This window comes from Phoca vitulina, unplaced genomic scaffold, assembly GCF_004348235.1.
Source record: "Phoca vitulina isolate PV1807 unplaced genomic scaffold, GSC_HSeal_1.0 scaffold51, whole genome shotgun sequence".
Taxonomy (NCBI): domain Eukaryota; kingdom Metazoa; phylum Chordata; class Mammalia; order Carnivora; family Phocidae; genus Phoca; species Phoca vitulina.
Window position 1 is genome coordinate 5,856,521 of NW_022589754.1, and position 22,431 is coordinate 5,878,951.

General features: G+C 35.2%; 1 protein-coding gene across 5 annotated transcripts in view; it reads left to right on the forward strand.

The window, feature by feature from the left end:
• Positions 1-22,431, forward strand: part of BRWD3 (bromodomain and WD repeat domain containing 3) — a 187,783-nt gene that overhangs the window by 89,260 nt on the left and 76,092 nt on the right. For 4 of the 5 annotated variants that reach the window (XM_032387928.1, XM_032387930.1, XM_032387929.1 and 1 more), the window contains 6 exons: positions 3,954-3,994; positions 6,632-6,736; positions 7,756-7,909; positions 11,811-11,945; positions 12,975-13,103; positions 14,014-14,239. In XM_032387928.1, the coding sequence (XP_032243819.1) occupies positions 3,954-3,994; positions 6,632-6,736; positions 7,756-7,909; positions 11,811-11,945; positions 12,975-13,103; positions 14,014-14,239 (790 nt within the window). Of the gene's footprint in view, positions 1-1,912; positions 2,877-3,953; positions 3,995-6,631; positions 6,737-7,755; positions 7,910-11,810; positions 11,946-12,974; positions 13,104-14,013; positions 14,240-22,431 lie in introns of those variants that run through there. The other variant, XM_032387931.1, reaches the window with a different exon arrangement.

A 22,431-nucleotide genomic window follows, 5' to 3' on the forward strand; every position in this document is an offset into this window, starting at 1 on the left:
ATCTTCCTTGCTTTGCAAAACAGGACACTAAGGTCTCCAATTTATTAGTTTGCTCTTCCATCTTGTCTGCCAGCCCCAGAGCTAGCAGAGTAGTGGACACTCACATATCCTTTTCTAAACTCAGCTCTTTCTAACTTGAGCTTTAGCTTCTGGTTGGGCATCAGTGGCCAGCTGAACTACCCACAGTAGAAGCCCACTATGGCAACCATGTTTCCCTTCTCTGCCTCAGTGTGGTATGTGCCTTTCCTCCAACAAGTACATTAGATTGGCTGGCATTTTCTGGGTGTCCCCATATTCATGTAGTAGTCCATAAGCATCTAACATACCTGCCACCCTTCCTTACACAGAAGTTGATGGCTAATTTGGGATTTCTCCTGTGGATGCGTCATTCCCAAGGCCCATTTCTTTGGTCTCTGGGCTAGCTCACCAATTGTCAATTTACAGCCCCCTTGGGATCTTCTTGGATATAATCTGAAACTGGCCCATGTACCCAGAGGGCAAGGAAAGACCAAAGAAAGAGGTAGGCCATTCTGGGTTGGTAGGTGGCAGTTTTAATAAGCAAAGGGAATTTACACATGAAGTTTGTTTTGGGTGGCAGCAAGATGAATGGATCTTGGTGCCTGCTCACCAAATCTTAAAAGTTTATAAAGAAGCCTTAACTGAGTTCATTCAAGTATACTGGGCAGGTGTTCTCAATACCACATCATTGTCTCAAGGCTATGTCCTTAGAGCAGCCTCTGGGAGTGGGAAAGGCAAGTGGAACCCATATACCAAGGATAGGGAAGAGGGTAAGGAGCCTCTGATTGCCTGGGGTCCAGCTCACAGGTCACCTGGCAGTCACATCTTTTTCATGACTTTCCCCAGCAGTGGTAAGGTCCTTGACATTGGTCTTAGTGATTTTTTTTTTTTTTAAAATCTGACTCTAAATGTAAGGGAGACAAAAGCAAAAATGAACAAATGGGACTACTTCTTAGTAAAAGGCTACTGCACAGTGAAAGAAAACATCAATAAAACAAAAAAGCAACCTAGTAAATGGGAAAGGATATTTGTAAGTAATATATCCATTAAGGGGTTAATATCCAAAATATATAAAGGATTCATATAACTCAACAACAAAAAGACAGCCCAATTAAAAATGGGTAGAGGAACTAAATTGACATTTTTTTTTCCCTAAAGAGGATATACTGATGGCCAACAGGCACATGAAAACATGTTCAACATCACTAATTATCAGGAAAATGCAAATGAAAATCACAGTGTGATATCACCTCATACCTATTAGAATGGCTGTTATCAAAAAGGCAAGAAATAACAAGTGTTGGAGAAGATGTGGAGAAAAGGATACTCTTGTACACTATTGGTGTGAATGTAAATGTAAATTTGTGTAGCCACTATGGAAAGCAGTATGGAGATTTGTCAAAAAATTAAAAATAGAACGACCATAGGATCCAGATATTCCACTTCTGAGTATTTATTGATGAATACAAAAACACTAATTCAAGTAGATATATGCACCCCTATGTTCATTGCAGCAGTATTTATAGTAGCCAGAATATGGAAACAACCTAAGTGTCTATCCATGGATGAATGGATAAAGATGTGGTACACACACACGCACACACACACACTGGAATACTACTCAGCCACACATAGGGAAATCTTGCCATTTGTGACAATACAGATGGACCTTGAGGGTATTGTGCTAAGTGAAAAATCTGATGGAAAAAGGCAAATAACATGATTTCACTATGTGTGGATTCTAAAATAACAAAACAAATGAACAAACCAAACCAAACAAAAACAAACTCATAGATACACAGATCCGTGATTACCAGAGGGGAAAGGGTGTTGGGGGATGGGTGAGAGGGCTTATTTGTATGGTGATGGATGGTAATTAGACTTGCAGTGGTTATCACTTTATAGTATATACAAATATCCAATTATAATATTGTACAGCTGAAACTTATATAATGCTATATGCCCATTTTACCTCAATAAATAATAAAAGACATGTTAAGTATATCTTGAGAAAAAATAATTTGCTAATTTAGCTTGTTGATTTTAGTTTGATTATTTTCAGAATGCCATCACGGACTCCTAAAATCTAATCCTACTCAGTTATCAATAACAACAGGGAACAGCTTTATACCTGGGTGACAGCCATTGGTGGCTGGCCATTGGTGACTGGACCTTTTCTTCAAAGCTATTTCTACTTTCTTTTTTTAGGAAGCTTGGAGCCAGTAATTTTTTTTTTTTTTCATATCCCTGTGAACCTTTCATCTCTTTCTCCTCTTCCTTTCCTTACCTTTTTCTCTAGATAATTATTTACTATGGTGTATGGGAGTACTTGTTTTTCAGCTCACTATACATCTCATATACCTTATTGTCAAAGCTGTATAGTCAGCAATTGAAAACACTCAGCTTTGCAAGTCTTAAGATTACTGTTTTTAGTACTGTTGACCTCTCATTTGGAATAGTATTAGTGCACATCAATAAAATACACACAATTTCCCTGAATCATGACTATTAGAAAAAGATACTTTGTGAGTTACAAAATCAATCATGTTCCTGAAATTTGTACTAAAAGAGACCTGTTAGAAACCTTCTCCTTGAGCTTTTGGAAACAGCCTCCTGATTTTGTCCCATCCCATAAGCATAATTGAACAGTTACTTATGAATCATTACTGAACCAAGCTGAGCTCTCACCTTGCTGTTACTTATTCCTAGATACTAAAATCCTGGAATATTATTTAAATTGTGAAAGAGAAAAACTTAGGAAATATATAAAGATCTCAGTCTGAGACTATCCAGTGGGAGAAATCCATTTGTACTAGAGTATGCAAAGGAGGCATCTTTACAATTACCACCCAAGCAGGGTATGTATACAAGTGCAGTCAAGTTTATTGAGAGCTGAGTGAGGAGGTAGTAGAAACAACGGGCAAGAATTGAATGGGGGAAAGATGAAGAAAAATTGATTATTAGAGTTTTGTGCGTTTTTTTGCCAGGGGTCCAGCTAAGAGAAAGTCAAAAAACCTAATTATTCCCTGTTGAAGTCAGTGGCTACTGTTAGTTATCGAAAATAAGGTGTACTTTCAGAACATCTAAAACCAGTTATTGCAACTGGCAGTGAGAATCCAGAATCTGTCCAATAAATACTATAGTGAAATCATGGAGCAGTATGAATATAACTCTGAACATATGAAGACAGTTTAATAATTTTTAAAAATGAAAAATAAATATAAAGATATTTAGTATTTGAGCTTTTTATTAAAAATTCAAATGCAGTTCAGTAACTGAGTATTTTGTGAAAATATGTACAACATTTGAGGGTACATTTTAGCTTTATTATCAAGGAATAAAGAGAAAGAAAATGCATATTCTGGCTTATACTTTAATCTTCTCATCACTATAATACACATTATATTTGTAAAAGTGTAGTTTAATCATTATAAAAGAAGATTCAAAGAGAAGTTATCTAAACTATTGTACCTAAAGACAGATGAATCTGTCTTTGTAAAATAAATAATCCGTGTGAGAGGCTGGAAATGATTGATTTATTTTCTGAAATTTAAAAAAAATTAATTGGGAAATTTAGTTCAACTGCTATTAAATCTGTTACTTTAGGGTTGAATTTTAGGTTAGTGTGCTGGCCTATCATGGGGGACATAAAACTAGTATCTATTCAAAACTGTCTCTTGAGATTATGACTTAGAAACAGGTTTGCTTATGTATGGTTTGTTTCAAATTACTGCTAATAAGTATTCTTCCTCAGTTAATGCATTGTTTCAGCCTTCATTAATTTTTTAAAGAAAATTGGAGTTTTTTCCAAGAAAATTATAGCATTAAAAAGTCTACTCCATGATGCTTTTGCATGTGAATTTGAAGGGAAGAGTACTTTATTTGTTTTACAAATAAATTAACTCTAACCAAAATTCTGTTGTTTTATGTCTTAGGACAAAGTTGTTGCTGTTCAGTTCTGTAACAATGGAGACAGGTAACTATGTAGTACATATCTGTGTAAACAGATGTTTGACATATTTTACTTCTATTCCTTCAGAAGTAGCTCCTTCTACTGTAGTACTTTATTTCTGTTCAGTTTCTTAAGCTGAAAGCCCTTGTCTATTTCTGATGACATCCTTACCCCATCTCTTTTAAACTCCATCTCTACTACTCCAAGTAGTAGCCATACTTTATCAGTTCTTCCTTTCTGAGTGATTTCTTTTTTGTTTATTTTGTTTTTCCATTTCTATTATCACTCACTTTAGCCAAGGATTCTATTTTTTGACCCATTACCTTCAGTTTTCTTCTCCTTTCTAAATATATCCTGTCCATTTCTGCCAGATCCACATTGCTCTGTTCAGAAAACTTTAGTGTTTCCTCTTTGTCTATAGAATAGAATTCAAATGTCTTAGCCTTGAATTCAGAACTTTCTATAACTTAACTTCGACCTACATTCTTTTCTCATTTACTATTCCCCATATAAATCATTATATTTAGCCTAATTGACTTAATCATTGCTCCTGTTACATCCATATATCTATATTTTTTCTCTCATTCATTGCTTTGCTTATATTTTACCTCACATTATTCTTACCCAAAAATATCACCCCTACTCCCCCCTCACTCCTTCTCTTTTCCTCCTCCAGCCTCCCTCTCCCTTTCACTCTCCTTCACTCTATTTTTCTTTTCCCTCCAGTCCCTTTCTCTTATTTTCTAAGTCCTGTCTTCCCATGTTCTACCTGAAGCCTTTTCTGACTGCTCCAGATTTTAGCCATATTGTCTTCCTCTGAACATCTGTATTACTTATTGTCTCTCCTACTCATATGATACATATTTCCTGTGTCTGTAAACTCAGACATTATATGTAGGTATTTTGTGTACCCTCTCAAATGTTTGATCCCAAAAGGATGATAATCTTTTGCCCTGGTCTAAAAATTGACCTAAAAATAGATTTAAAAATGTAGCCACTTAACATAAATGTGTATCCATATATTTCTATAAGGACTTTATGTGGGTGACCATGTTTTAATTTAATTTAATTTTTTTGACCATGTTTTATTTTTAAATATTTTTCAGACAGTGGGTGATTGCTATGATGAATTTGTTCATCTTTATTAAATGCAAGAGTAAATAATGATGGTCCACATAGAGTGAAGTTTATATTAGGAGTGAGAAAACCTTCAGATAATTTTTTGAGGTTGATTTATTGCACTATACTGAGTTATACACTTGAAGGTTTGTACAGCTATGATTCTTTCATGCTAGAGGAATCTGAAGTTTTTAATTCCTTGCCTTTTCCCTAAAGGAGAAACATTATTTTATCTTCATTAGTTATGTGGACAATAAATAAAGGATGTCCAATTTTACTAATAGTTAAAGATGCAGTTTAGAATAAAAGTAACATTTTTTTTTCTTTCAGAGTGACAAGATAATGAAGAATGTTAGCACCCAGTATTGCCAAGGGTTTAGGGAAAACGGGCACTCACTCTCTCACAACTTTTGAAGAGACTGTAAAGTGTTAAAAAACTTTTCAGGGAAATTATTCATCAAAAACTTTAAAAATGTGCTGACCATTTGACTCAGCAAAGATATGTATAAGGTTGTACAACGATATGTATAGAGATACTCATCACAACATTATTTATAATGGTGAAGAATGGAAATAGTATAAATATTTATCATTAGGGAGTTGATTAAATAAATTTTGATTCATCCAAATAGTTGAATACTTACTAAAAGTGACAGTAGTTTTATTTATAAACCTAGAGATATATCTATAAAATAACCCTTAGGGGAAAACACAAAACTTATATGTAGTACAATTCTGTTTCCTGTAGGGGGAAATATATAAGTGTATATGTATGTCTTTAATAAAGTCTGGTGGAATAGAAATGAAAGTATGAACAGTGATAAAATTATGGGTGAATGAATGTATTTTTGTAAGTTTTATTGAGATATAATGCACATAACATAACTTCTCTGTTTTTTAGTGTATTCATGGGGTTGTGCAACCTTTACCACAGTTTTAGAACATTTTTAGCACCCCAAAAAGAATTTCCATACCCTTTAGCTATCACTCCCCAATATGTTTACACCCCCACCCTTAACTCTGGGCAACCTTTAATCTAGTTTTTATCTTTATAGATTTGCCTGTTTTGGAAATTTTATATAAATTGAATTATACAATATGTGGTTTTTTGTGACCGACTTCTTTCACTAAGCGTAATGTTTTCGAGATTCAGTCATGTTGCAGCATGTATCATTATTTCTTTTTATTGCTGAATAATATTTGTATGGATACCATAATTTGTTTATCCCTTTATTAGTTGATGGACATTTGGATTGTTATCACTTTTTGGCTTGTGAGGAATAATGCCATGGATATTCATGTACAAGTTTTTATGTGGACTTAATGTTTCATTTCTCTTGGATTTATACCTGGGAGTAGAATTGTTGAGTTATATGGTGACTGTTTATCATTTTAAGGCACTGCCAAACTGTGTTCCAAAATGTATAATTTTCATTACCCCCAGTAGCGTATGGGGATGAACATATTACTTTCATAATTAGAAAAAAAGTGATTTATATTTTGGAAAAAAGTAATAAGGATATTTTAACTGTTTCTTTGCAGTTTAAGATTTGTTAGTGGAAGTCGAGATGGAACAGCAAGAATTTGGCAATATCAGCAACAAGAATGGAAGAGTATAGTGCTAGATATGGCTACTAAAATGACTGGGTAAGATTGGATGTTAGTATAGTATCTTTTGATTTACTGAATTATATTTCATAATGAAAATATCTTTTTAGATTAGTAAATAGTTTGGAGTTCATTGGTAGACCTGAAGTTTGCGTCTGTATTTAGTCTCTAAGTAAATTGCCTTTTGCTGTTGATTGACAGACTGGACGATAGAAACATTGCTGAGTCATTCAAAATTCTGGTCTCTTGTGACCCAAAGATCTCTACTCTGCTAATGCCCACAGAGTTATTTTCTGCCTTAGTTTTCTATAGGTCATTTTTAATATCTATACTACTTTCTACTTTGAGGGTTGTCCCTATTAAATGTCATCATAAGTTTAACTATTTCTCTGTCTTACTGATGTTACCTTTATAATGTTTCATATTGTTAGCATTCCTACTCAACATTATAAGTACACTTAATCAGCATTCTGTTTCATTGTCTTCCCTGTTGATTGGAAGATACATAATTACATCTTTAGGACATTACAGTTTCTATAGGGTAAGGCCCTGACATTAATTATCTTCCTAATAACAATATGGAACTGACATTGTAGTCCTAGCCAGCTATTCATATCATATTCAACTAAAAGTTAATGAATTTCTTGCTGCTCTTTTATAAGACCTATTAGTTTCAAAATTTATTATTTAAGGGAGTAAAGTGTCCATTATATGTTTTCTTCATATTTTCTGGTAGCCAACATGACCTTGTATTTTATTTTTCAAGGGATTCGTAGATTTTTTTCTAGTTTCACCTTTTTTTTGGTCTTGTGTAACTAACTACAAAATTTTTTTTTTGTCATTTTGTGCCTTTTGTCTTCCTAAAATAAGCTTATGGGTCTTGCCCTACTTAGGTACTTTTAATATTTTATTTTGTGAGTACTTAAAAGTATAGTTTAGGATTTTTTTATCTAAAAATTTATAAGCTACTGGAGAGATTTTTTTTCATAATTTTCTATTTTAGATGTACCTTTGTTAATAATTTACAATGTATGAATACTGCAAATTATTTTATTTAGGAATAATTTGCCATCTGGAGAAGACAAGGTCACTAAACTTAAGGTGACTATGGTGGCCTGGGATCGCTATGACACCACAGTTATTACTGCAGTGAACAATTTTCTTTTGAAAGTATGGAATTCTCTCACAGGGCAACTTCTTCATACTTTATCTGTAAGTATTTTTGGAATAATTAAAATGATCAAAAAGGGCGTTATTCCAGAAGACAGGAAATTTAAATTTTAGTTTACTTTCTGTGACTTACTGTCTCTTGGAGAAGTAAATATTTCAGTCACCTTTGTTGACATATCTGCAAAATAAAGATGACACATGGTATAGCTGCTAAAAGCAGGTATGAAAACATTTCAAGGTCCTTTTGAGGTCTGATAATTACTTATTTTGTTAAATGCAGTCAAGGATATATAAGTTATTTTGTTTTTAGCATGAGTTGGGATTTTTGTTATTGTTTTAGGGGTAGAGCTAACTTTATTTTGACAAGGGTATCCTTTATATTCTACTTTCAGGGATTCATTTATGCAAGAAGTAGAGGTAAGAGGAAAAAGTAGGCGAAAAAGGTGGCTTTTCTTCTTTTTTGTTGTAGTAAAAGGTGTAATATTTGTGGCATGAAAAACTGATAGGATTAACAGCAGAAGTCACATAGGTGGGGTTGTTTGTTGGTTTAGCATGTACACTTCAGGTTAAATGCCACTTAAAAGCCTTATTTCCTATCTGCTTCAGTTATCAGTTCCTAAATACTTTAAGGACAGGGCCAAGTGATTGCCATATGGTTTACAAAGTATTAAGTGATAAGGACTAGAATCCAGTTCTCATGACTCAATTTACTTTGTAGTATACCATAGTATCCATCCTTATTTAACTCCTTTGTAAGATAATCTTATTTATAACCTCTGAGATTTCTAAAGATTTGTTTAATTTTGTAAGGAATTCCATATACCTCCCAATTCTTGTTCCTAAATAAAACCCTGACACTGTGTTAGTGGAGTTTTAGATTCTTTTTTTTTTTTTTATCTGCTTAGCCAATTCTTTATCCCCTTTTGCCTTTCTGTATTCCCCAATATAAGTTTCTGTTAATATGTATAGAAAAATCTATACTATTTGCTTGATTCTTTATTAGGAGGTGTTTGTCTATGCGGCATGCTCCAAAAGAAATATAATATGAACCACATATGTAATATTAATTTTTCTAGTAACCACAACAGAAAAAGTAAAGCACAACAGGTGAAATTAATTTTAATAATATATTTCATTTAACCCAGTATATCCAAAATAGTAGTATTTCAACATGTAACTAATATGAAAATTATTAATTTTAACTATTTCATATTTTTAAAATACTAAATCTTTGAAATCTAGTGTGTATTTTACACTTACACAACATCTCAATTTGGACTAGCCGCATTTCAAATGCTTAATAGCCATATGTAGCTATTAAATACCGTATTAGACAGCACAAGTCTATATATCTAAAAATCACAGTTTCAAAGTTCATGTCATAGCCACTGGTTTTATAGATCTGTGTAAAATTCTGTCCTAACAAGTACCTTAATTTAGAATTCTGTTTAGTGGTACTCTTCCCATGGGTTGATTAATGGGTCATCTTTTTCAGTGAATTTTACTGAAAAAATTTTAGAACAGACTATTTTTATTTTTAGACCTTGTTAACAGTCAAATCTACTTAGTTTTGATATTTATCTTTTCTGTGTTAACAATTTGTTTATTGGGGTCTTAGTGTGGTGTAAAGTTCTTCCACTCAGCAAATACTTACTGAGCATCTACTGTGTGCCAGCAACTGAGTTAGATGTTAGGAATAAATAGTAAATTAGAGAGTCCCCATCATCCTGGCATTTACAGCCTATTAAGAAAAAAATTAAAAAAAAAAAAAAACACAAAATAAATAAATGGTCAGAAGAAAGAGGTGGAAAATACAATGCAAGTTTCTAATAGGGTGACCAAACCTGGTCTAAACCTATTTGACCCTGGTCAAAATAGGGTCAGAGAAGATTCCTAAGGAAGTTAAATTTGGGTTAAGATTTGAAAGATAGATAGAAATTACCCATGTCTCAGCCTAAATGTCACCTCCTTGACAAGGCCTTTCCTGATCAAACAATCTAGAGTAGCCTTCCAGTCTTTATCTTATTCTATCACCTTGCTTTCTTTTCATCATAGTGTTTATCACGACCTGGTATTTTCTTGTTTGTTTATTTTCTGTCTCAATATGGTAGGATATCAATAAATATTTGATAAATTACATATGTGAGAGAGTTGGGAGGTCCTTACAGGAAGAGGGAAAAGCACATCAAAGGTCTTCAGGTAGAAGGGAGTTGAAAGAAAGCCAATTTTTGGCTAGAGCACAGAGAACAAAAAGAGTGTCACCAGATAGGTTTGGAGAAATGGAGAGACGCCAGACCATTCAGGGTCTTATAGGATCTATCCTAGACCAACAGTAAACCATTACAAGATTTAAATGCTAAGGAATGACATGTGAATTTTGCTTTTGAAGAATACCATATAATTCTGGCAACAGAATAGAGAGAATTGGAATGAAGATAAGAGTGACTCTGGTATAATGTAGGAGTCTATGGTAGGATGGGCCATGATGATAATTTGGATTTGTGTGGCAGTGATGAAAATAGAGGTGTGCTTAATAAATAAAAATAAGGCAGATGATATATCTTAAGACATTACTGAATTTAGTTAGGTTTTGTTCCCTATGGTCCAGTGACTATGTCCTATCCTATGACATGTGACCAACAAATAAAATCCCCTATTTAAAAGCCTCTCTTTTCCAGTGTACACTGAAATAGTTGTATCATTATCATTTGAGTTTAACAAAGTAGTTTTATTGTTTACTCATTAGGAACCTGAGAAAGTATTTGTTATATGCTATATTTAGCATATAACAAAGAAGTAATTTTTTTAGTGGTCACTGGGAAGAGTCTTGGTAAACTTTCAGTTGTAAGAGTATTTATTGCAATGGGATTTTACCTACACATTTTGAGCCAGTGTGCAGTTATTTTTTAATAAGTTATATTTTTGTACATAAAGGTAACATGGTAGGGTGCTCTATTCCATTTTTTATACAATGATTTAGGATAAAATGCACTTTTTAGGGTCATAAGATATGCTGATTTCTAAAAACTCCTGATGTGTAATATGCTGATGTGTTCCTAAGTGAAACGCAACTTCAGGATGTCATGCATGCTTTTCTAAGACTTGGAGCCTATCGTTAATCATGTATTCTCCTTAACAATGACCTGAATCGAGTGTTGGCAAACTATTTCTTTAAGAGGCCAGATAGTATTTTAGGCTTTGCAGGCCACATATAGTCTCTGTTGCATATTCTTTGTTTTTTTGAAGCCTTTTAATGTAAAAACCATTCTTAGCTCACAGGCTCTGTGTACAAAAATGTCTGGGAGCTAGATTTGGCCTGAAGGCTATAGTTGCAGATTCCTGATCTAAGGTCTCTATATACTGATATCGGTAAGGGAAACATATATAGAGAGCATTGGTTTTCAAACTTTTTTAGCAACAAACCCATTTTTCAGATAGCATATTAAATGAAACCTTCAACTGTAAAGTAGATAAAGGGCAGAGCCACTATGCTTTTTTATTTGAATGTACCATGGGGCCTTCCAAAATCTAATTTGAATACTAGGGATAGAGAGTGCTGGATAAAGAACAATGAAGGTTTGTGTGTTATCTCTGTGGCAGAATTGGGTGTTAATGAAAGATTCTGTTTGTCCCATTTTCTGTGGGTCTTAAATAGCAGAGTCATAGAAATACATATTATATTTCAGGGGCCTGGTTAATGAGCTGTAACTGTTTTGGACTACACTTTAAACACCTTCCTTGGTCTTCTGTATTGAATACTTTTTGAAATCAGCACCTAAACATATAAGGAGCTCTAATTGAACTATTTCTTTTAGTGTCCATGTAGTAAATGCTGTGGTGTACATCATCTGCATGGGATTAATAGCACACTCCTGAGATCTTTTGGCCAAATAAACCAAATACTTGGTGTTGCTTTTCATTTTTAATATTGATTTTATCACAGGGACATGATGATGAAGTATTTGTTTTGGAAGCACATCCATTTGATCAAAGGATCATACTTTCAGCGGGTCATGATGGGAACATTTTTATTTGGGACCTTGACCGGGGAACCAAAATTCGGAATTATTTTAACATGGTAAGAAAAATCTGTGTTTAGTTCATATTAAAACAGACATCTCTTATATGACAACTTGGTAATTAAAGTATACTTAGTGCCAAGGAACCTTTGTCATCTGTGTTTAAATCCATGCAATAACTTAGAGAATGTCTCAAGACCTGAGAGTAAGGCCAATCAAGAATTACACCTTTCAGAGTGACTCTGTTATCATGGCATTAGCATTTTCCAAATTCTTGTCCCCAGCTCTAAATTCTAGAAACTCAAATTTAATAAGCTTTTGGAGGTAACAGTAACCAAACTCACAAAAAGGTTAATGTTTAAACAATAATCGTAATGTATGAATCATAACAGTGACTGTATTGTATCTGCTTCTGGTAAACTCCATATGGTTTAGTTAGTAATCAGGAAGTTGTTTGGCAAACATGGAATTGGAGGTATAGATACTCTTAAGATATATTTCATACAAACCATGGGAAAATCTGGTGAGCTACCTCTTTTTCCAGTAGAACACCCTCCTATGGTAATGGGAATACTCACATCCTCCATATTTAGTGTTAGTTCTGAGGAAACATTTCTAAATTGTCAACCTTTGAGCTTCCTTTTATAGGCTTTGTACAGTTCGAGAGTGTTAATATCCTCTGTCTTTTGTTAGTAAAATTGATTTATGTGTTTTATTTTAGGAAGGTTATTTTAAGGTTTGCTTGCATTATAATTTAAGGTGTGAAGATATTATCTTGATTTTGCTGAGATAGCACTTTTGTCATTTTGGTCGTGTTTAGGTCTTTTTTTATTCTCAGTCACTCATTTAGTACTTCTTGAGATACAACATTGCTAGTAATGTTTGATACCATCCATCTATTGCATTTTGATTCTTCCTAATTTCTCAGAGCTTTACTGTTTCAGTAGGGTTCTGGCAACAGAAGCCAGAGAGTACATTGGAATGTAGATGCATCACAGAATCCAAGATATTAGGAAGCAGAATCTATTGCCTACCTACTTGAAAATTACCTCTTAAAGATGACTTAAAGTGACTCCTCTAAATTTCAGATTGAAGGCCAAGGCCATGGTGCAGTGTTTGATTGTAAATTTTCACCAGATGGAAACCATTTTGCCTGCACAGACTCTCATGGGCATTTGCTGCTTTTTGGTTTTGGATGCAGTAAATACTATGAAAAGGTTAGTCTTTTTGATTTTTATTATAGACTATAATTTTGGATTGTATCATTCATAAATCTTATTTGACGTCTTCCAGTTAATAAGGGTCATTGAGTGTCAATAGATATAAAATAACAAAGTCACCTTTCTTGACAAAAGTTTTCATCACTGCCAGAACATAGGCTTGGCAGTTTGAATCACTATTAAGATATAGGGTGATGTAGATAAAAAATTCATTAGGAAATCCTTTTGCTTAGAACATATTCTCCGTACTGCCCTTCAGGTATAATGGAGAACAACTTTACCAGATTGCATCCTCTAACTTATCATAAATTAGAAATAAACAGCTGGTGACCAAATGTTAATTTTCTTGCTTGGCCACTTTACCTATTATCCATCTTGTTAAAATACTTTGGAAGCTAGCTTAAATGGTTCTTTATATTTTATTAGCTATGAATTTGAAATAGATTATGGATTCTTAGAATTGGAAGAGAACTCAGAATCATTGAATTTAGCTCAATACCTATCATCTTTGAGTATTTTTTATGTATTTGGTATTTACTTGCTTTGCCATTTATATTATACTCCCATCTATTCTTATTTGAATAGAAATAAGCAATAAAAATAGCTATAAATGTTTGTATGTTTACAACTTAAGTAAAAATACCTAACTTTATCTACTGTGGCATTGCTCTCCTTCATATGCTAATTGGAGAAATATGATCTAGGACCAGAAAGTAATACAGATTATAGGATTTTGTGGAGAAGAGATAAGATTACTATTTAAGTGATTCATTTCTACCTAGAGGGAACATAAAGCAGTAGAGGGCTATAAGAGTATGTAAAAAGTGTCTGATTTGAAAAATGCATTCTCTCTAGGAATAAAATTTAATTCCCTATGCATGTTAAATACTTAAAACCTGTCATAAAGATTCCAGATCAGATGTTCTTCCACACGGATTATCGACCTCTTATCCGTGATGCCAACAACTATGTACTAGATGAACAAACCCAACAAGCTCCTCACCTCATGCCTCCCCCATTCTTGGTGGATGTTGATGGCAATCCTCATCCTACAAAATTCCAAAGACTAGTACCAGGACGGGAAAATTGTAAAGATGAACAACTTATACCACAGCTGGGATATGTGGCTAATGGTATGTTATCTCTAAAATTAAATTTAAAACATTTTGCAAAATGTTATACTTGCTGCTGTTCTCTTTATATGTCCCTTGCTAAACTCTGTAGTAGGTTATACCATATTTTACCTAATACTTCTATTAATTTTCAGTTGCATAGTACTTACCAGAGTAGTTTTACATTTTTATATCACTTAAACACAGATAAATGGATTAGGACAACAAGCATATTCTCAAGCAGAGAATGTATTGACCTGCTTCTTTAGAACCCTGAACATTAAATGTACTAACTTTAGTGTGTCAAGCTTTTCTCACTGCTGAAATTCCACTGCTATTATTACTGGTTTTTTGATTTGACAGTCCATAATTAATGGACCAAAGATGAGGAAATTTCAAAAACCAAAAACTGGGAAATGGCCATTTACCCATTCTCTTGTGTGAAATGCAAAGAATTAGTGTTTAAATAACAGTCAATCCTGGAGGATATAAAGGAAGCAGTGATGAGCATGATGCATGATGTAAGGATACTAGAATAAGACACTGAAAAATACTATTCCCTGTCAAAGCAACTCTTCTTTTTCAAATTTTAATTCCAGTATGGTTAATATGCAGTGTTATATCTGTTTCAGGCATACTATATACTATATAGTGATTCAAGAATTCCATGTATCACCCCGTGCTCATCACGACAAGTGCACATTTTAATCCCTATCACCTATTTGACCCATGCCCCACCTACCTCCCCCTACTAACCATCAGTTTGTTCTCTATAGTTAAGAGACTATTTACTGGCTCGTCTCTCTCTCTTTTATTTTCCTTTGCTCATTTGTTTTGTTTCTTAAATTCCACATATGAATGAAGTAATACAGTATTTATCTTTCTCCAACTGACTTATTTCAATTAACATTACACTCTCTAGCTCTATCCCTGTCATCGCAAATGGCAAGATTTCATCCTTTTTTTATGCCTGAATAATATTCCATTGTGTATTTGTGTGTGTGTGTGTATACATACTATATCTTCTTCATTCATTAATCTATTGATGGACACTTGGGCTGCTTCTATATTTTGGCTATTGTAAATAATGCTGCTATAAACTTAGGGGTACATTTATCCTTTTGAATTGACGTTTTGTATTTTTTGGGTGAATACCCAGTAGTGTGGTTATTGGATCTTAGGGTACCTCTATTTTTAACTTTTTTTTTTTAAGATTTATTTATTTGAGAGAGAGCAAGTGCAGGGAGGGGCAGAGGGAGAGAGAGAGGGAATCTCAGGCAGACTCCCCACTGAGAACAGAGCCCGACACCAGACTTTTACCTCACGATCCTGAGATCATGACCCGAGCTGAAATCAAGAGTCAGACACTTAACTGACTGTGTCACTCAGGCACCCCACTATTTTTAACTTTTTGAGGAACCTCCCTACTGTTTCCACAGTAGCTGCACAGTTTGCATTCCCACCAACAGTGCAAAAGGGATCCTTTTTCTCCACATCCTTGCCAACACTTGATGTTTCTTGTGTTTTTTATTTTAGACAAGTGTGAGGTGGTATCTCATTGTAGTTTGGATTTGCATTTCCCTGATGATGAGTGATGTTGAGCATCTTTTCATGTGTCTGTTGGCCATTTGGATGTCTTATTTGGAGAAATGTTTATTTCTTCAGCCCATCTTTTAATTGGATTATTTGGTTTTTGGGTGTTGATTTATGTAAGTTCTTTATATATTTTAGATACTAACCCTTTATTGGATATGTCCTTGGCAAATATCTTCTCCCATTCAGTAGCATAACATTTAGTTTTGTTGATTGCTTCCTTTGCTGTGCAGAAGCTTTTTATTTTGATGCAGTACCAATAGTTTATTTGACTTTTATTTCCCTTGCCACAGGAGACATATCTACAAAAATGTTGCTATGACTGATATCAGAGAAATTATTGCCTATACTCTCCTCTAGGATTTTTATGGTTTCAGAACTCACATTTAGATCTTTTAAAAAAATTTTTAAAGATTTATTTATTTATGAGAGAGAGAGAGTGGGGAGAGGGGCAGAGGGAGAAAGAGAATTCTCAAGCAGACTCTCCACTGAGCATGGAGCCCGACTCGGGGCTCAGTCCTAGGACCCTGAGATCATGACCTGAGCCAAAATCAAGAGTCAGCTGCTTAACAGACTGAGCCACCCAGGCGCCCCAGTATAGACATTTTTAAATATTTGTTCTTCAATCCATAAGCATGGATTTCTTTCCATTTCTTGGTGTCATCTTCAATTTCTGTCATCAGTGTTTTATAGTTTTCAGAAGATAGGTCTTTCACCTCTTTGGGTATAGGTTTATTCCTAGGTAATATTATTTTTGATATAATTTCAAATGTGATTGTTTTCTTAAATTCTATTTCTGCTGCTTCATTATAAGTGTAGAGAAATGCAATAGATTTCTGCACATTGATTTTATATCCCATGACTCCTGAATTCATATGTCAGTTCTAGTAGTTTATTGGTAGAGTTTTTAGGGTTTTCTATATAGAGTCTCATGTCATCAGCAGATAGTGAACATTTAACTTTTTCCTTACCAATTTGCCTACCCTATATTTTTTTGTGTGTGATCTAATAGCTATGGCTAGGATTCCAGTACCTTCTGGAATAAAAGTGGTGAGAGTAGATGTTCTTTTCTAGTTCCTTACTCTAAGGGGAAACCTCTCAGTTTTTCCCCATTGAGGATTATATTAGCTGGGGATTTTTTTGTATACAGCCTTCATGATGTTCAGGTATGTTCCCTCTATCCCTACTTCATTGAGGGTTTTTATCATGAATGGATGTTATACTATATCAAATGCATTCTCTACATCTATTGAAAGGATCATATGGTTCTCATCCTTTCATTTATTAATGTGGTATATCAAATTGATTGATTTGTGAATACTGAGCCACCCTTGCAGCCAAGGAATAAATCCTACTTGATTGTTGGATTCTGTTTGCTAGCATTTTGTTGAGAATTTTTGCATCTATGTTCTTCAAAGAGATTGACCTGTACACTTTTTTAGTGGTGTCTATGTGATTTTGGTTATCAGGGTATTGCTGGGCTCATAGAATGATTCTGGAAATTTTCCTTCCTCTTGTATTTTATGGAATACTTTGAGAAGAATAGGTATTAACTCGTCCTTAAATGTTTGGTAGAAAGGGGCGCCTGGGTGACTCAGTTGTTAAATGTCTGCCTTCAGCTCAGGTCATGATCCCAGGGTCCTGGGATCGAGCCCCGCATCGGGCTCCCTGCTCTGTGGGAAGCCTGCTTCTCCCTCTCCCACTCCCCCTGCTTGTGTTCCCTCTCTCGCTGTGTCTCTCTCTGTCAAATAAATAAATAAAATCTTAAAAAAAATAAAAATAAATGTTTGGTAGAATTCGCCTGTGAAGCCGTCTCATCCTGGACTTTTGTTCATTGGGCGTTTTTTGATTACAGATTCAACCTCCTTGCTGGTAATCAGTCTATTCACATTTTCTATTTCTTCCAGCTTCTGTTTTGGTAGTTTATATGTTTCTAGGAAGTTATCCATTTCTTCTAGGTTGTCCAATTTTTTGGCTTATAGTTTCTCATACTATTCTAATTGTATTTCTGTGGTATGGTTGTTCTTTCTCCTCTTTCCTTTGTAATTTTATTTATTTGTGTCTTTTTTCTTTGTTTTTTGATGAGTCTGGCTAGAGGTTTATGAATTTATCTTTCAAAGAACCAGCTCCTGGTTTCATTGATTTGTTCTACTGTTTCTTTAGTTTCTATATCATTTATTTCTGCTCTAATCATTATTAGTTCCTAACTTCTGCTGTTTTTAGGTATAGTTTGGTGTATTTTGTAACTTCTTTAGGTGTAAGGGTAGGTTGTTTCTTTGAGGTTTTTCTTGCTTCTTGCGTAAGTCCTGTATTGCTATAAACTTCCACTTAGAACCATTTTTGATGCATCCCAAAGCTTTTGAACCATTGTGTTTTCATTTTCATTTATTTCCATGTACTTTTGGATTTCTTCATTCATTTCATGGTTAATCCATTCATTGTTTAGTAGCATGTTATTTAACCTCCATGTATTTGTGGTCTTCCCAGATTTTTTCTTCTGTTGAACTTCAACTTTCATATCTTTGTCATCAAAAAATATGCAGGGTATGACTTAAATCTCTTTGAATTTGTTCAAAGAGACTCTTTTTCTGGCCTAATATGTGATCTATTCTGGAGAATGTTCCATGTGCATCTGAAAAGAATGTGTATTCTGCTGTTTTAAGATGGAATGTTCTATATAAATATATCTGTTAAATCCACCCAGTGTACTGTGCCATTGTTTGCTTTTTAATTATCTGTTTAGATGTAAGTAGTGTAGGGGCGCCTGGGTGGCTCAGTTGTTAAGCATCTGCCTTCAGCTCAGGTCATGATCCCTAGGTCCTGGGATCAAGCCCCGCATTGGGCTCCCTGCTCTGTGGGAACCTGCTTCTCCCTCTCCCACTCCCCCTGCTTGTGTTCCCTCTCTCACTGTGTCTCTCTGTCAAATAAATAAATAAATAAACAAAATTTTTAGATGTAAGTAGTGTATTAAAGTCCCCTACTATTATTGTATTATTATTGATTGGTTCCTTTATGTTTGTTATTAACTGTTTTATGTATTTAGTACTCCCATGTTGGGTGCGTAAATATTTACAATCATTATCTTTTTGGTAGATTGTCCCCTTTGTTGTTATATAGAGTCCTTCTTCATCTCTTGTTATAGTCTTTGTTTTAAAATGTATATTTTAAAATGTGTATTTTCTGATATAGGTATTGATACTCCAGCTTTCTTTTCACATTTTTTCAGTTCCCTCACTTTCACTCTGCATGTGTCTTTAGGTCTAAAATGAGTCTCCTATAGGTAGTATATAGATGGGTCTTGTTTTTTTTTTTTTTTTTTTATTCATTCTGTCACCCTATGTCTTTTGACTGGAGCATTTAGTTTATTTACATCAAAGTAATTATTGATAGATATGTATTTATTGCTATTTTATTACTTGTACTGTGGTTATTTCTGAAGTTTTTTCTCTGATCCTTATCTTTCTCTTAAGTTTTGCTGATATGCTTTAGTGATATATTTGGATTCCATTCTCTTTATTCTTTGCCTATCTATTAGTGTTTTTTGATTTGTGGTTATCATTAGTTTTACATATAACCTCTTGTGCATATAGCTGTCTATATTAACTTCATTGCATCCAGCCTGTTTTGAATCTCAATTATTGCATTCTTCATTTCTGACAGTTTTTTAACTCTTTTATCCCTGGGTTAAGGGCCTCCCTGAAGTCTTCCATGCTTTTAAGCCCAGTGAGTATCCTTATGACTGTTGCTTCAAATTCTCCATCAGGCATATTACTTATATCTGTTTCTCTTAGATCTCTGGCCGTGACCTTATCTTGTGTTTGAATTCCTCCATCTTGGCATTTTTTCTAGGTCTCTGTCTACTTCTCTGTGTTAGAAAAGCCTGTTATGTTTCCTGCTCCTAAGAATTATGGCTTTATGAAGAAGAATTCATAAAGTGTCCAGGGCCTGGTGCTTCAAGGAGTGTCTCTGGTGTGTGCTGAGTACACTCTGCTGCTGTGTTTCAGCTGCTCTGTCCTTCAGACCATTCCTCTTCAGAGGCTCTCCTTGCCTGCAGTGGGCAGTGTTTGGACCTTGGCCAGAGTGTGGTGTGTTTTCACTATGTGTGCTCTGTTCTGCTTGTTAAATGAGACTTGATGGTACTTCCACTAGAACTGAAGCCTTGCAGAACTCTCTGGTCAGGAGTAATGGTGTGTGCAGGGGTTTCTGCTGGTCTTCTGGGGAAGGGGCCCACTGTGCTGGAACTGAGGCAAACTTTACCTAGAAGGGCAGTAAGGGCAGAGTGCAGGGGTGTGGGTCCTGATGTAAGCAAGTTAGGCAGCCAGTGTTGGTGCTGTGCTGTTTACTGAAGGTGGCTCTATGTTTATGTGACAGGCAGGGGAGGAAAATGGCACCAGCCAGCTCTTTTGTCCCAGGAGAGGGGTCTCCGTGCTTGCTGCTCTCAAAGAAGCACTCTGAAAAGAGCGAATAATCTCTCCCAGTGTATCCTGGTGTTTTTCAGTTGCTGTTTTCTTGCTCTTTGCCCCAGGGTTGTTCATCTGCCTTCTCTCCTGGAGTAGCACAGTGCCTTCAGGGCTCTGTCCCAGCCAAGCGTATTGACCTTACCTTTGAAACTCCTGTCTTTAAACCCCGCTGGTTGCAAAAACTCGCAAAAATCAGCCCTTCTCATTTTCCCAGTCAATGACTGGGGAAGTGTTCTCCTTGTGCATTCCCCAGTGTACTCCTCACTCTCTTGCCTTTCTCTGTGATCAGGGCTCCCTTCCCTCCACAGCACCCATGCTGTTTCTCCTCCAAACCATGTCTCCACACTTCCTATCATTCTTGATGTGCCTCTTCTCTCCCTCTAATTGTGGAGTTTGTTCTGTCAGTCCTTGGGTTTATTTCTTGGGTATTCAGAATGATTTGATAGTTATCTAGTTGTGTTTGAGGGATGAGACGAACCTAGGGTCCTCCTACTACACCACCATCTTCTAGCTGTCTATATTAAGTTGATGGTCATTTAAGATTCAACCCATTCTTTACTCCTCTCCTCCCCACATTTTAGGTATATGGTGTCATATTTTACATTCTTTTTTTTTTTTTTTTTGTATGTCTCTTGACTGATTTCTTACAGAAATACTCATTTTCTTTTTTTTTCTTTTTTTTTTATTTATTTGAGAGAGAGAGAATGAGAGACAGAGAGCATGAGAGGGAGGAGGGTCAGAGGGAGAAGCAGACTCCCCGCCGAGCAGGGAGCCCGATGCGGGACTCGATCCCGGGACTCCAGGATCATGACCTGAGCCGAAGGCAGTCGCTTAACCAACTGAGCCACCCAGGCGCCCCAGAAATACTCATTTTCACTGCTTTTATGTTTCCTACTTGATACTGTCACTTTTGGTCTTTCCTTTCCACTCAAAGAATTATTTTTAGTATTTTTTATAGAGCTGGTTTATTAGTCATTAAGTCCATTAGTTTTTGTTTGTCTGGGAAACTCTTTAGCTTTCCTATTCTGAAAGATAACCTTGCTCGATAGAGTATTCTTGCCTGCAGATTTTTCCCATTCAGCACTATGAGCATATCATGCCACTCCCTTTTTGTTGTAACATTTCTGCTGAAAAAAGCTGCTGATAGCCTTATGGGATTTCCGTTATGTGTAACTGTGTTCTTTTGTCTTGCTGACTTAAAATTTTTTTTATTTATCACTATATTTTGCCATTTTAATTATAATATGTCTTTGTGTGGATCTGCTTTTGTTGATTTTGTTGGGGGTTCTCTGTGCCTCCTGGGTATCTGTTTCCTTCCCCAGATTAGGGAAGTTTTAAGCTATTATTTCTTAAAATATATTCTCTGCCCTCTTTTCTCTCTTTCTTTCTTCTGGGACTCCCATAATATGAATGTTATTATGTTTGATGGAGTCACTGAGTTCCCTAATTCTTTCACATAATTCTTTTTTCTCTCTTTTGTTTAGCTTGACTACTTTCCATTACTCTGTCATCTAGGTCATTAATTTGTTCCTCTGCTTCTTCCAGACTGCTGTTTATTCTGTCAACCATGTTATTCATTTTGTTTATTAAATCCTTTATCTCTGCTATATTATTCCTTATCTCTTTTTTAAGTGTCTCACTGATGTCTTCCACTCTTTTATCAAGTCCAGTGCATAGCTTTATGATCATTACTTTAAATTCTCTATCAGGCATGTTACTTATATCTATTTTAGTTTTAGATCTCTGGCTGTGGCTTTGTCCTCTTTTTTCATTTGGGAGAAATTCCTCTGTTTTCTCATTTTGTTTGCCTCTCTGTATCTGTTTCTGTGTGTTAGGTAAGTCAGCTATGTCTCCTCTTCTTGGGGGTAATGACCTTCTGAAGAAGTCCTTGTAGTACCCTGGAGTGTAGTGTCCCCTTTTCCCCAGGACCCGACACTTCAGTGAATTTTTCTAATGTGTGGTGCATGCACTCTGCTCTTGTGTGCAGGCCACTTTATTCTTTAGGCCCATCTTCTGTAGATGCTGTCTTTGCCTGTTGTCAGCATTGTTTGGTCCTTGGCCTTTTGTGGTGAGCTTTAACTGGTGTGCTCCAGTCTGCTTGTGAAATGAGATGTGTTGCCACTGCCATTGGAACCCAGGTCCTGCAAAACTCCTGGATCA